Source organism: Cervus elaphus, chromosome 30 (assembly GCF_910594005.1).
Source record: "Cervus elaphus chromosome 30, mCerEla1.1, whole genome shotgun sequence".
NCBI lineage: Eukaryota > Metazoa > Chordata > Mammalia > Artiodactyla > Cervidae > Cervus > Cervus elaphus.
In genome coordinates this window covers 32,058,931-32,074,125 of record NC_057844.1, presented here as the reverse complement: position 1 = coordinate 32,074,125, position 15,195 = coordinate 32,058,931, and the positions used below count along the sequence as shown (strand labels likewise).

General features: G+C 48.0%; 1 protein-coding gene across 1 annotated transcript in view; it reads right to left on the bottom strand.

Annotated features, from left to right (window-relative positions):
* Positions 1-214: 214 nt before the first annotated feature.
* Positions 215-15,195, bottom strand: part of FLT1 (fms related receptor tyrosine kinase 1) — a 197,793-nt gene continuing 182,812 nt past the window's right edge. The window contains exons 26-30 of the mRNA XM_043891526.1: positions 13,270-13,375; positions 12,637-12,779; positions 8,239-8,323; positions 5,004-5,092; positions 215-1,044 (exon numbers count right to left, since the gene is read on the bottom strand). Coding sequence (XP_043747461.1) covers positions 843-1,044; positions 5,004-5,092; positions 8,239-8,323; positions 12,637-12,779; positions 13,270-13,375 — 625 coding nt within the window. The 3' untranslated portion in view covers positions 215-842. The remainder of the gene's footprint in view (positions 1,045-5,003; positions 5,093-8,238; positions 8,324-12,636; positions 12,780-13,269; positions 13,376-15,195) is intronic.

Sequence of the window (15,195 nt, the reverse complement as noted above, 5' to 3'; positions counted from 1 at the left end):
GAAAACCTCCACAAGACTGTTGCCCTTCTCCTCAGCTTCCTTTGATTACTAACTGAAACAGGTTAGAACAAAGAAGTGAGTTAAGTGTCTGGACTATATATGAATACTCAAAATAGAAGCTGATGTTATCTGTGAAAACGTGGCTTTAAGCCTAAGAGGTGACATAACAGACCAGACTCACTGGGGTGAGCCCACCTAAGGTTTTACAATCTGCTTGATGGTTCCAAAAATTATGTTTGGCTTTTTTTTTTTTTTAACCTCCCATCACCCCTCCGTCCTGTCTGCTCCCTGGATGGATTCTCCAAGGTGGACCAGGTGGCATTGTCCTCTACCCACTCCCTCCCCACGAGGTGCAGCTCCAGTCCCCCTCCCCGCCTCTGCCCTGTGTCCTCTCCCCATCCCCCCTCCCCCCCACACACAGAGCCTGCTGGAGACCCCAGAACCATGCCTTTGACAGCACAGGCCTTGCTGGCCCGCAGAGTCCGAGCTGCAGTGACAGGTGACAGCGTGTGTCCTGAGCCACCTGGAGCCCGGAGGCCTTGGGATCTCCAGGGTCAGGGGGAGAGGCAAGTCCAGGGCGGGGTCAGGATTTCTCCTCCCCGCTGAGTCCTGCGAGGGTCAGCAGTGGCGCTCTTTGTCACTATTCCTCTATCTGGGGTTACATTCTTGTTAGTCAAAAAAGACAAAAGCACTATTAAAAAAAAAATCACAAAAAAAGCAGCTGGCTCCTGTGGAAAGGAAAAGGTGTCAATTTCTATATGCATAATACTGGCAAAAGCTAGTTTTCTGGGGGGTATAAATACACATGTGGTTCTAGAAAGACGGCTGTGCAGAATCGGGCTTTAGACTGGTGGGGTGGAGTACAGGACCACAGAGTTGTAGTCGGGGGGAGGCGAGCAGCAGGAAATCTTCCTCTCCAGCTCCGAGTGGTCATAGGTGAACCTGCGGTGGCCTGCGCTCAGGTGCCCACAGCTGGCGTGGCAGAACGTGGGTCTGCTGAGGTCAGAAAGGCCCGACTCCTTACTCTTACTGATTACTCTCAAGCTAAAGACAGAAAAGAAAGAAAAAAAAATCAATTGTACAAAATGGATTTCTTGGAAACACTTAAGTCCACTCTTCAGTGGGCCGTTGGTTCAAGCCCAGTGGCTTCCGTGGTCGGTAAAGAATCTGCCTACAACGTGGGAGGCCCGAGTTCGATCCCTGAGACTCATGAAGACCCCTTGGAGAAGGAAATATCAACCCACTCCAGTATTCTTGCCTGGAAAATCCCATGGACACAGGAGCCTGGTGGGCTACGGTCCATGAGATCGCAAAGAGTTGGCGTCAACTGGCGGACTAACACTTGTTCAAAACCATCCGAGACTGAATGTTTGTTGAGTCCCACCTCAAACTAGGCTGGGGTGTCTGGAGCTGCCCACGACCTCTCCTCCACCAGCTGGGGGTCAGTCCGCTGGCCGGGGGCAGAGGGTGGGGTTAGTTAAAACAAATCCAGAATTCCTGGTGGAAAACAGCTCCCAGGCTTGGGTCCAGCGCTCCCCTCCGCGGGTCAGTTAGCACCTGGGATTGGCCAAAAGATGCTAAACCTGTGAACAGCATCTTCTAAGGAGAGAGCTGTGATTAAAATAGAGGATCCTGAGAGGAGGCGCCGCCTGCATCACCCAGGTGGGTCCTGAATGCAATCCCACGTGTCCGGGCGGGGGCATCACAGCGCCCGCAGAGGAGGGCCGGGGCGTCAGGGCTGGAGGAGGCGCTGGCCTGGATGTGCTAGGGGGGAGGGGTCCTCGTGTCGGGGCGCAGCCCTGCCGACACCTCGTTCTGGGACGTCCGGCCTCCGGAACTGCAAGAGGATCCATTTCTCCCGTTCTGAGCCACGACTTCGTGCAAGGTTGTTGCAGCCATCTGGAGCGACACTAGGACGTGCTACAGAAACTTAGTAAGTTTCTCCCTCTCAAGTTTGTGCTCCAGAGGAGAGAAGAGTTCAGTTCCATTCAGTTCCGGGCAGTGTGTCGCTCGCGGGTCAGGGCGAAAAGACTGGCTTCTGGGTTGGATCCGTGTGGGGCGGGAGCCAGTCTGGTCCTCCGTGTTTGAGGTTCAGCAGTGCAGGGGGGAGTGAGAACCCCACCGCCGCTGGCTGTTTGGCTCGGGATTGGCGCACCCGGCCTTTGAGCCATGCTCTGTATGCTGGTCTCGGAGTGGAGGAGGCAATGGATGGCTTTCATTTTTTCCCCACAAAGGTCTGGAAGTGTTTCAAGGCAGGAAACAAGAACACGTGGGCCCCGCTCCCCCCCGCCCCTGCGCCGTCACTCCGTGTCCCGTGACCTGCCCAGGACTGGGCTCGGGGTCCCTGGGTGCCCACGGAGAGGACACAGGTGCGCGGGTGTTCGCCAGGGAGCATTCCCAGCCCTCCAGTCCCCTGTGGTTGATGAGCTGGGGTCCCACTGCCCAGAGGTGTCTGCGGACACCCTTTGGTTTACATCCGGGTCTGCAAACTAGCCTGTGAGGTGGCCACCTGTTTGGTTTGTTTTTTTTTTTAAACAATAGTTTTATTGACATGTTTACATATTGTACAATTCACCTATTTAAAGTGTAGAAGTCAATGGTTTTTATTATATTCACAGATGGCTATTCTGAGCATTTCATATAAAAGGAATCATATACAACTCGCTCCTCTCACTTAATTCAAGGTTCATCTATGTTGTAGCTGCCTATCAGTACCTTGTACTTTTGATTGACAAATATTCTCTTGTACGGATATATGCATTTTATTTATCCATTCACCAACTGATAGACACTAGAGTTTCTACTTTTGGTTCCTATGAACAGTGCTGCTATGAATATTTGCATATACGTTTCTGTGGGGTATATATATACCTACAGAGTTGCATTGCTGGCTCACAGAGGAACTCTAACCTTCTGAGGAACTACTTAGACTGTTTTCTAAAGTGGCTGCAGTATTTCATGTTTCCACCATCAAGCATCCAGCGTTCTAATTTCTCCATGTCTTCCCTAACACTGACTCTGGTTAGTGAGGACCAGAGTTCTAGAATGATGTCCCTGGTTCAAACCATCCTGGTGGGGGGCGGGGGGGGTGGGCGGTGAAGAGGTGTCTCATGTGATTTGCATTGCCCTGATGACTAATAAGGTGAAGCTTATTTTCGTGTGTTCCCTGGCCGAGGCCACCAGCTCTTGTGAGTATGGTTGACTGGACACAGCTGCATTTTATTGCTCATCTGTCAGCTGCTTTTATAAGTGGCAGAGGTGAGTGGTTGTCACTGGCCCCTTACGAATGGGTCTGCATTCAGGAAAAAAAACCATCTAAGTGAAGTTTCGTACAATAGAAACTTCTCAGCAGTCAGAATTTAGACTGTAAAAAAACACATGCAGAACATACTTTTCTGAAAACGCTTAACTCTGAACACAGCACCAAACTACACAAATGCAGAATGAAAACAGCATTTCAACTCCACCAAAAGTATTGATCATGAAAGATGTAAAAAGTCACGTGACTTCACTAGGCATGGTTCCCTTTTTAAACAGGTCCACTCCCAAAGTACTCTTGTTCTCCTAGCTCTTCAACTGTATGGAAAACACGGGGTGCCTGAGAGTTTGAGGAAAACAGAAGGGAGCACTCCACCTGTGTTGTGGAGGAACTGAAGCCTTTGTTCACTTTTTAAATCTTATTTTCAGGTCCTTTGCTTACTGAAGGAGGCCCAACTTCTCCCAAGTGTTTTGGGAACTCTGTTTAAATAAATGCAAATGAAAAGACAGGGGTTGGGGGGGGTGAGTGGGGGAAGTCTGCAGATCCCTGATTGAGATAAAAGAGGGGCAGAACGGTTCTGTGGGGGTGGGGGGCGCAGGGAGAGACAAGAGCAGATGTTTGAACGGGGAAGGGAAGGCAGATCTGGTGGGCCTTGCCCTGTCCAACGATATCCTTGGGCAGAGAGGAGTGGGCCCGTGCAGAGTCCAGCGAGAGCCCTCGTAGTTCTGACAGTGTTGTCACTGGCTGCTGGGTAGAAGCAGGAAAGGGGGATCTAATAGGAAACGAGCCTTCATTTGGAAGAGCTGGGGTCTCAGGATGACACGTCTTAGGACTAGATGACTGTCCTGGGGCCCTTCTTGTGCCCTCATTGTGGTTCCCCGGGGGGTATTGGGTGTACGTTCTCTCCCCGCCCCCTCGGACAGGTCTCTGGTCCGGACTGTACACTGTTCACAGTTGAGGACATCCGGCTCCTTTCAGCTGAAAGACTGTGCTTCAAGTGCTTGGACTGCCTTCTTTGCTGGAATGTTCTGTCTTCTCTCAAATCCCACTCTTCCTTTCCAGAGCATGGTGCTCAGGTGTCCGCTTGTTTCTGTTTTCTTTTTTTTTTTTTTAATGATTTTTTAAAAAATTTATTTATTTTTAATGGAAGGATAATTGCTTTACAGGATTGTGTTGGTTTCTACCAAACATCAACAGGAATCAGCCATAGGTTGACTCATGTCCCCTCCCACTTGAACATCCCTCCCACCTCCCTCCCCATCCCACCTCTCTGGCTTGTCACAGAGCCCCGGTGTGAGTTCCCTGAGTCATATAGCAAATTCCCATTGGCTATCTATTTTATATATGGTAATGTATGTTTCCAAGAAGGAAATGGCAACCCACTCCAGTGTTCTTGCTAGGAGAATCCCAGGGACTGAGGAGCCTGCAGGGCTGCCGTCTATGGGGTCGCACAGAGTCCGACACGACTTTAAGTGACTTAGCAGCAGCAGTGTATGTTTCCTCGTTACTCTCTCCATACCTCCCACTCTCTCCTTCCTCCCCCGCCCCAGCCGTGTCCATATGTCTGCTTTTATGCCCTCTTTCCTGTCCTTCCAGGGAAAAGAGCTTTCTGCACGGCCTGGACACTGTAGTTTAGGAGGGCAGGTAGCCCTCAAGTATGGCCGTGAAACCCTCCTCCCGGGCATCGTCCCTCTTGCCCCTCCAGAAAGTGAGCAAACCCCTCACCCCCAGCTTCCTTACTCACTTCAGGGAGGCCTTGGGTTTGCTCTCTGCCCAGGTGAAGCGCTTCAGCAAGGGGGAGGCCAGCAGGGTGCCACTATCCAGCTGGTAGTCCTGCAGGGAAGAAAGGAGAGTTAGAGTTCCTGCTTGAGCCAGAGGGGCTCCTGACGTTGGGATGCACGTCTGAGGTCACTCCAGCATCTGGCCTCTCTGCCTGGGAGGACACAGCACTCTCTCCATACTGGCCAGTTTGCTGCTGCTGCTAAGTCGCTTCGGTTGTGTCTGACTCTGTGCAACCCCATAGACGGCAGCCCACCAGTCTCCTCCATCCCTGGGATTCTCCAGGCAAGAACACCGGAGTAGGTTGCCATTTCCTTCTCCAATGCATGAAAGTGAAAAGTGAAAGTGAAGTCACTCAGTTATGTCTGACTCTTGGAAACCCCATGGACTGCAGCCTACCAGGCTCCTCCGTCCATGGGATTTTCCAGGCAAGAGTACTGGAGTGGGGTGCCATTGCCTTCTCTGACTGGCCCGTCTAAACCTTGTCAATTACAAGAGGCCCCTATGTCGAGTGACTCAGAGACCCTTCTTCCTGCAGGTGAAGAAAGCAAATATAATCAAAATGGAAAATTGCAGGTAACAGGTGAGCATTTTTCGTAGTCAAGTTTTATGCTATTTTATGCAAACTGTTGCATAAATATGTTAAAGCTAATTGGGCAGATGACTTGGCAGTGATATTATGTAAAGATTCCCTGGTGGCTCAGGTGATAAAGAATCTGCCTGCAATGCAGGAGACCCAGGTTTGATCCCTGGGTCCGGAAGATCCCCTGGAAAACTGAATGCAACCCACTCCAGGATTCTTGACTGGAGCATCCCCATGGACAGAGGAGCCTGGCGGGCTACAGTTCACTGGGGTCACAAAGACAGACACAACTGAGCGAGAAATAATAAAAACACAGTTTAATTTTCTTTCCTGAAGAGTCTATGGAGTTTTGAGACCCTCCTGAGTTACCGTGCTATTGAATGGTTTGCCTTGGAGATGAACAGAGATCATTCTGTCATTTTTGAGATTGCATCCAAGTACTGCATTTTGGACTCTTGTTGACTATGATGGCTACTCCATTTCTTCTAAGGGATTCTTGCCCACAGTAGTAGATATAATGGTCATCTGAGTTAAATTCACCTATTCCTGTCCACTTTAGTTTGCTGATTCCTAAAATGTTGTTCACTCTTGCCATCTCCTGTTTGATCACTTCCAATTTGACTTGATTCATGGACCTACCATTCCAGGTTCCTATACAATATTGCTCTTTACAGCATCAGACCTTGCTTCCAATACCAGTCACATCGACAACTGGGTGGTGTTTTTGCTTTGGCTCCATCTCTTTATTCTTTCTGGAGTTATTTCTCCATTGATCTCCAGTAGCATACTAGGCACCTACTGACCTGGGGAGTTCATCTTTCAGTCCTATCCTTTTGCCTTTTCATACTGTTCATGGGGTTCTCAAGGCAGGAATACTGAAGTGGTTTGCCATTTCCTTCTCCAGTGGACCACATTTTGTCAGAAATAAAAAGACGCTTACTTCTTGGAAGAAAAGTTATGACCAACCTAGACAGGATATTAAAAAGCAGAGACATTACTTTGCCAACAAAGGTCTGTCTAGTCAAGGCTATGGTTTTTCCAGTGGTCACGTATGGATGTGAGCGTTGGACTATAAAGAAAGTTGAGTGCCGAAGAATTGATACTTTTGAACTGTGGTGTTGGAGAAGACTCTTGAGAGTCCCTTGGACTGCAAGGAGATCCAACCATTCCATCCTAAAGGAAATTAGTCCTGAATGTTCATCAGAAGGACTGATGTTGAAGCTGAAACTCCAATACTTTGGCCACCTGATGCAAAGAACTGACTCATTTGAAAAGACCCTGATGCTGGGAAAGATTGAAGGCAGGAGGAGAAGGGGACGACAGAGGATGAGATGGTTGGATGGCATCACTGACTCAATGGACACGAGTTTGAGTAAGCTCCGGGAGTTGGTGATGGACAGGGAGGCCTGGCGTGCTGTAGTCCTTGGGGTCGCAAAGAGTCGGACATGACTGAGCGACTGAACTGAACTGAGTTACAGTTTCCAGCAATTCCGTTTCCTCATTGGGTCATGTTTAGCACTGAGTTTTACACAGGGTCCTCCTTATACTGTCAAAGTGGCATTTCCAGTGAGTGGACCCCACATGTAGTTCCTGCCACCCTTTGGGTCTCCTACGTGGCTCTGTGTGTGTGTCCTTGACTATCAGTAAGGAACCTAAGCAAGGATGCTGCCCTAGGGCGCAGTGCATCAGGGTCGGGAGAGCTAAGGGTCAAAGCAATCTTGCATGTTTTGTTCAGTGCCATTTCCTTGGACTTAAAACCAGCATTCTAAGCAGCAAAGCAACATTTCCAGCACTTTGCCTTTGTTCAGTTCAGATCAGTCGCTCAGTTGTATCCGACTCTTTGCGACCCCATGTAGTCACATCTTATTTGTAATGTTTTTTTTTTTTTAATGTTCACATCATCTTTTTCCTCTCTGTCTGGTGTGTTTGAAGGGTTTGGGCATTTTCCAGTGGTGACCACAGCATTTGAGGTCACCACCTTCTCACCACAGTAGGCTTTCCAGGCCTTTTTTGGGTCATGGCTCTCTGGGCGTGGGTGGTCCTGGGATCCAGTGGCTGTGTCCCTGGAGACCACGCTCTGGTCCAGCTCTCGGTCTCCTCTCCTTAATCTCTCAGCCCCTTGTCCAGATCTTTAAAGGGACAGGTGAGTTGAGGCCTCTTGTTAGCCAGGGCTGTGTGGATCCCTTCTCTCTGTGCGGCAGGGTGGGTGTGTGGCTGCTCAGCTCTGGAAACTTCGTGGGAAGGAGCAGGAGGTCTTGGAGATTCTTTCAGGATCTCAGTGGAGGCCCTGCCCCTTGCACAGCTTTGAGTTCCTCTGATGCTCTGAGAGCAGGCTTCCATCCCTGATAGCCAAGATGCTTAGAAACACCCAAGGATGTTTCCTAAGGGACTGAGTTATGCCCAGCCAAAGACTTGGGCCCTGGGGTGAGTTCTGGGTCATCTTCAGACTACAGAACTACTTTCAGATTAGCTCTGTATGTCTTGTTGTCATTCCCCTGGAATTTCAGCTACCACTGATGACCGGCCCCTGGTGACCTAGAGCAACCGGACAGTTGGGGTTTGTCTTTGCATGGGGGGCTGCCCGGGGTGTGCCAAGTAAGTTAATTCTGTTACTTACATCAAGCAGGGAGGTGCCATTAGGTGAGAATTCTTCAAAGGTTTTGAGTTTTTCCAGGCTGATGAAATTGAAAGCATTGACATATCTAAAGAAGCAGAAAGAATAATCAGGTTAGTAATTAAACTTTAAAGCTTTTGCACAATGAGGGAAACTATAAGAAAGGTGAAAAGATAGCCTTCAGAATGGGAGAAAATAATAGCAAATGAAGCAACTGACAAAGAATTAATCTCAAAAATATACAAGCAACTCCTGCAGCTCAATTCCAAAAAAATAAACGACCCAATCAAAAAATGGGCCAAAGAACTAAACAGACATTTCTTCAAAGAAGACATACAGATGGCTAACAAACACATGAAAAGATGCTCAACATCACTCATTATCAGAGAAATGCAAATCAAAACCTCAATGAGTTACCATCTCACACCGGTCAGAATGGCTGCTATCCAAAAGTCTACAAGCAATAAATGCTGGAGAGGTTGTGGAGAAAACGGAACCCTCTTACACTGTTGGTGGGAAGGCAAACTAGTACAGCCACTATGGAGAACAGTGTGGAGATTACTTAAAAAACTGGAGATAGAACTGCCATGTGACCCAGCAATCCCACTGCTGGGCATACACACCAAGGAAACCAGAACTGAAAGAGACACATGTACCCCAATGTTCATTGCAGCACTGTTTACAATAGCTAGGACATGGAAGCAACCTAGATGTCCATCAGCAGACGAAGAGATAAGAAAGCTGTGGTACATATACACAGTGGAATATTACTCAGCCATTAAAAAGAATTCATTTGAATCAGTTCTAATGAGATGGATGAAATTGGAGCCTATTATACAGAGTAAAGTAAGCCAGAAAGAAAAACACCAATACAGTATACTAACACATATATATGGAATTTAGAAAGATGGTAACGATAACCCTATATGCAAGACAGCAAAAGAGACACAGATGTATAGAACAGTCTTTTGAACTCTGTGGGAGAAGGTGAGGGTGGGATGATTTGAGAGGATAGCATTGAAACATGTATCTTATCATATGTGAAACAGATCACCAGTCCAGTTTCGATGCATGAAACAGGGTGCTCAGGGCTGGTGTATTGGGATGGCCCAGAGGGATGGGATGGGGAAGGAGGTGGGAGGGGGGTTCAGGATGGGGAACACATGCATACCCATAGCTGATTCATGTCGATGTATAGCAAAACCACTACAATATTGTAAAGTCATTAGCCTCCAATTAAAATAAATTTAAAAAATAAATATAAATTTAAAAATGCTGATTAAAAAAATAGAATAATCAGGTCAGGATAACGCCTTCAGTTTTTATTAGTCAGGAGATCACAGGCACCCATCCCAGCTAAGATGAATGCCGGAGGAGTGACCTCACACCTTTTGAAGCTGCAGGTCCCTGGCTGTGTCCCCCAGGAATCCCGGCAGTGGTTGCTAATCACTCACATGGCCCACACTGCAGAGTTGTGAGCAAAACCTTGCACGGACCCTTGAGGGACTCAGCAGTGGCCAGGCCTCTGGTCCCTCAGGGACCCAGATGATGTCAGGCTGAGAAGAGCCCTGAGTTGTGGTCCGGTCTGAATGTGACGGAGGGAGGAGACGATGCCCAGAGAGGTGATGTGGCTTCATCACGTGTGTAGCTGCTGCTTCTGAAAGGCCGTGACCTGTCAGGGCAGCACGGCCGATTCAGTGGTGTATATCCGAGCACCGGGGCTAGTCTGGGGTATCCAGCCCTGCGATTACAGATTGGGAGGAAGGGGCAGTAACTGGATGACGTCCCTGTGACTGCCTGCTGACCTCGGTGGTCCCCTGTACACACACTCACCTGAGACCCTGTCACCACCGACAGGGCCCATCTCTGAGGCAAGCGCCCTGTCTGGCGAAGGCTAAGCAACAGGCTGGAAGGGTCCATGTCACTTTGATACTTCCCTCCCCCATGTCTGACCTGATCTGCCTCCGCTAATTTATTTAATCCACACTTACTCGTCTCCTCTTTAAAACAATAGATGACTCATCTGGGCTAGTCTGTGAAGTATGAATCGGTCGCTGACCTGTGACCCAACCCCACAAATCTGCGCTGGCCACTGGATTTCCTCCAGGCCTGTCCCAGATCATCAGTCCTCCCAGTTCTTCCCTGGTCACCTGCCAAGCGTGGCTGAACTGAGGTTGGTGGTCTAGGAGGATACCTCTGTCCATCCATCCAAAGTCGCTTCAGTCGTGTCTGACTCTGCGACCCTATGAACTGTAGCTCACTAGGCTCCTCTGTCCATGGGGTTCTCCAGGCAAGAATACTGGAGTGAGTTGCCATTTCCTCCTCCAGGGGATCTTCCTGAACCAGGGATCGAACCCAGGGTTCTTGAGTCTCCTGCGCAGGCAGGCGAGTTCTTTACCACTAGCGCCACCTGGGAAACCCACTACAGATAAAATTGCTAGGAGGCCCACAGAATAGCCTGAAAGTCCTAATACCGGTTCTGATTGACTGCAGAGGGACAGAGTGTCAGATCACCTGGGCTAGAAACTCTGTTCTGCCACTTTCCAACTGCATGGTTGTGGCAAGCTGTCCTCTGGAGAGCCTTAATGTCTCCATCTGTGTCACAGGAATAGTACCTCCTCCTTAGGACTGTCTTGAGGCGGTAATGTATGCAAAGAACCCAGTGCCGTACCAGACCACAAAGCATGTGTCTCGCTATACAGTAAGTCCCCTGCATGTGAAGTTGTGAATTTTCAAATATATGAATGTGTGTTCGCATGTCCAATCTCATAAGTTAGTTTACCTGTCTAGCGTACATTGTTGTGTGCGTACCCCCTCTACAAGTGGCTTCAAACATTACTAAACATTACTGTTCAGCAGAGCACAGTAGGACAGTATCTTTATATCAAGCCCAGGATGTCCGGAAGCAAGAGGGCAGAAAGAATTGAATTCAGAAAGGAATCAGAACCTGCCATCGGCGTGAAATTGCAGCTGGCCCCCCATCTCCTACTGCTGATGACCCTTCAGTTCTACCATCTCCCACCTCTTCTCCCTCCTCCAGCCAGTAACGCTTCTTGCCTGTTCACTTGATGCCAGCCCCTGTGTGCCAGCTGCTGTACCACACTAGGTACTGTACTATAAGATTCAAAAATGTTTTCCTTTCTGTGTTTGTATCATTTGTGGGAAAAGTATTATAAACCTGTTACAGCCGAGCATTACTGTAATAGGCTTCTAGTAATACAGTATGACTATTAAGTACAGTACTATGCGGCCAATTGTGTTAGTTGGGTACCTAGGCTAACTTTGTTGCACTTACTAATAACTTGGACGCTCTTGGAATGGAACTCGTCTGTATGTAGGGGACTTACTGTAGTGAGTGGAACATACGTGTCACTGCTGGGACCAAGGTGCTGACCTTGTCCAGCGTGGCTACTCGGTGTATGTGTCTTCCCTCACTCCTTCTCCAGTTTCCTTTGCACCAACTTTGGTATGCATCTTGTATGGAGAAGGAAATAGTAACCCACTCCAGTATTCTCGCCTGGAGAATCCCATGGACAGAGGAGCCTAGTGGGCTACAGTCCATGGGGTAAAAAGAGTCAGACATGACTGAAGCGACTTAGCATGCACATACATCTTGTAAGGGGTGTCAGGTAAGAAAACAAATCCAGTTTGTTTTCATTGTATTGAAGGGATCATGAAAAAAGTCAAGGTCATTGAGGAGGAAAAGATGGAGTTCTTCTGGAGTAAGATAGACTACAGAAGAAAATGCAACATGTTCTTGATTGGATGATGTTTTTAGAAAAGGTTCACAAGACATTTGGGGACAATAATGGGAACTTGAAAACTTAATAAGATGAAGAGATTATCAGTTTCTTTCTGATAATTTTGGTGTGCTGGTACAGGAGAATACCCCTTACAAGATGTATGTGCGTGCTAAGTCGCTTCAGTCATGTCCGACTCTTGTTGGCCCCGTGGACCATAGCCCACCAGGCTCCTCTGTCCATGGGATTCTCCAGGCCAGAATACTGGAGTGGGTTACCATTTCCTTCTCCATACAAGATGTATACCAAAGTGTTTAGAGGCAAAGCATTACAGTGGTGTATGTCCTCCTTCAAATGGTTCAGCAAAAAGGAACACACACGCACACACACACACACACACACATATAATATAGGCTCTTCTGTCCATGGGATTTTTCAGGCAAGAATACTGGTGTAAGTTGCCATTTCCTTTCAATGAAGGGACTGAACCTGTGACTCCTTGTCTCCTGCATTGGCAGGTGGATTCTTTACCCACGGAGCCATCGGCGAAGCCCACAGACAAAGTAAGGCAACATGTTATGGTTGAGTTTAGGAGGTGGACTTTTTTTTTTTTAAAGTTTGAAAATCTTACCAAATGAAGTTGGAGAAGGAAAGATCTTACCTGACATTATCAGAACTCCCCGAATTAAACTTTGGAGCAGAAATATCTTCCTGGAAGAAGTCCTCGGAGAAGGCAGGCGTCGAGTATGTAAACGCACTGTTTCCTGTCAGGATGGCGTTTAGTGGAATGTAGTCTTTACCATCCTGAAACAGCAAAGGTGGGGCTCTGGTTACACACATTCTACTTAAGCCTATTTCTGTACTGCTCTGTCTCAGCTCAACTATGGCATTTCCTTAATCTTGGTTGTGTTTTGGGATGATAATTCTGCATATATGCACTTTTTTGTTTGTTTGTTTTTTTACTGGTGATCTCAGCTATTGTTGCTGCTGTTTAGTCACTAAGTTGTGTCTGACTCTTTGGCAACCCCATGGTGTAGCCTACCAGTCTCCTCTGTCCATGGGATTCTCTAGGAAAGAATACTGGAGTGGGTTGCTATTCCCTCCTCCAGGGGATTGTCCAGACTCAGGGGTAGAATCCATGTCTCCTGCATTGGCAGGTAGATTCTTGACCACTGAACCACCAGGGAAGCCTGATCTCAGCTGTTAATAGCCACTAAATAACGAGAGACAAGTAAGACACCCCCTTGACTAACATCAAGGGCGTCTGGCCTTCTGATAGTCTAGATAAACTTACCTGTTGTACATTGGCTTGAAGCAGGTCACCTAGTTTTTCCACAAGCTCCACAAATCTTGGCCTTTCTTTTGGGTCTTTGTGCCAGCAGTCCAACATGATCTGGTAGCTGTTGGGTGAGAGGACAATAGAGACAGCTGGAGGCGGTAGTGGGTACATGGGTTACCATGCATGTCAGCAGAGGAGTAGGCATTGTCATGCATATAAAGATGATGCTTTTTGCAGTATGTAGTGTTCGCTCCCTTTAAATTGTGGGTACACAGTGTGATACATAAAAGGCTGCTTGGGCCAGGTCCTGCTGGGAGTGGAACTTACAGACACGGAGGAGGCTGGGAGTGAGGAAGGGGACTGTAACTCTGGGCTGTTGCCTCTGTTCCCTGGGCACATAGGACGGGGGCTGCCATGCCCAAGGTCCCTTCACTCTCCCTGACCTGAGAGACCTCCCTGACCTCTCCACGCCTTAGAGTGGGGGCTCCAGGCACGTGCCCCATCCAGGGAACCTGAGCCAGCCTGCCAGCGGCCAATGGCCTGGAGGAGCATAAGACAGTCCCATGTGGATCTCACATTAAGGTGGTGGTTCAGTAGCTAAGTCGTGTCTGACTCTTAGACCCCATGGATCATACCATGTCAGGCTCCCCTGTCCTTCACCATCTCCTGGGGTTTGCTCAAACTCATGTCCATTGAGTCAGTGATGCCATCTAACTAATCTATTGAGACAGGTGCAGAAATTCTGCAGAGGCAGGTGGTCATGGACTCGAGTCTGGGATCCTCAGTTCAGGTACAGGGGCTGTGGTGGAGGCTAGCCTGGTTCTACCTTATTTTGTCTAAGGCTCCCTGGTCTCTAGCAAGAAACAGACTCTCAAAGGCTGTATATATGTGTGTGTGTATATATATATATATATATATATATATACACACACACACATAGTTGTATATACATTTGTTGTTTAGTTGATCAGTCATGTCCAACTCTTTGCAACTCTGTGGACTGTAGGCCATCAGGCTCCTCTGTCCATGGGATTCTCCAGGCAAGAATACTGGAGTGGGTTGCCATTTCCTTCTCCAGGAGATCTTCCTGCCTCAGGGATTGAACCCGCGTCTCCTGCATTGGCAGGTGGGTTCTTTACCACTGAGCCACTAAGGACGCCTGGAAAAGATACATAGATGTTCTGTGAAAAGTAGCCAAAGCAAGAAAGGTTTGAACCAGGCAAAAAAAGAGGGGTGGGCCCAAGAGTTGGCAGCATTCAGTCAAGAAGAGGCTGCAGGCTTATCTCAGCTAGCATTGCTTCACTGCTGAAAGGCGGAGGTGGAGGAAATGCAAGAAATGTGAGGAGGGTGCTCCCAGGTTCCTCTCTGCTGAAACCAGCCAAAGGGACCACCTACAACTATTGCTGTTTTTTATTTTGATCCCTGGTTTCTGATTTCCACTCCTCTTGCCTAAAATTCAATGCGAATCATCTCTGCAAACACCAAAGGAAAAGAAAAAAAAAAATCAAAACATTCATTATTTCTCCTCCTCATTGAAAGACATCTGATCAAACAGGCTGTGGGCGAGGAACCAATGACTCAACATTAAACCGTTTTACATCACTAAGTAAATAGGTTTAATAAGAAAAAGAGACACCAGTTACACCCAAACCCACAGGCCTTCTTGAAGCAAGCTAGGGGTGAGGGGGCCTGTGGAGGGAGCTTCCTGTCCAAGCTATCACCCAGGCTCCCAAGTGCACGTCAATTTAAGTCAAGTTCAGGTCACAGGACCCAAGTTCTGAGAGTGCACGTTATCGTTACCCAGGTCTTCCCGCTATGGGTACAAGCAACATGGAAATGGCTCCATCAGCTTTCAAATGCTAAAGGTTTGAATTTTGGACTTCTTTTTTTAATTAAAAGAAAAGAAATTTTAAACACCGAAAACATTTTATATTGGGGTAT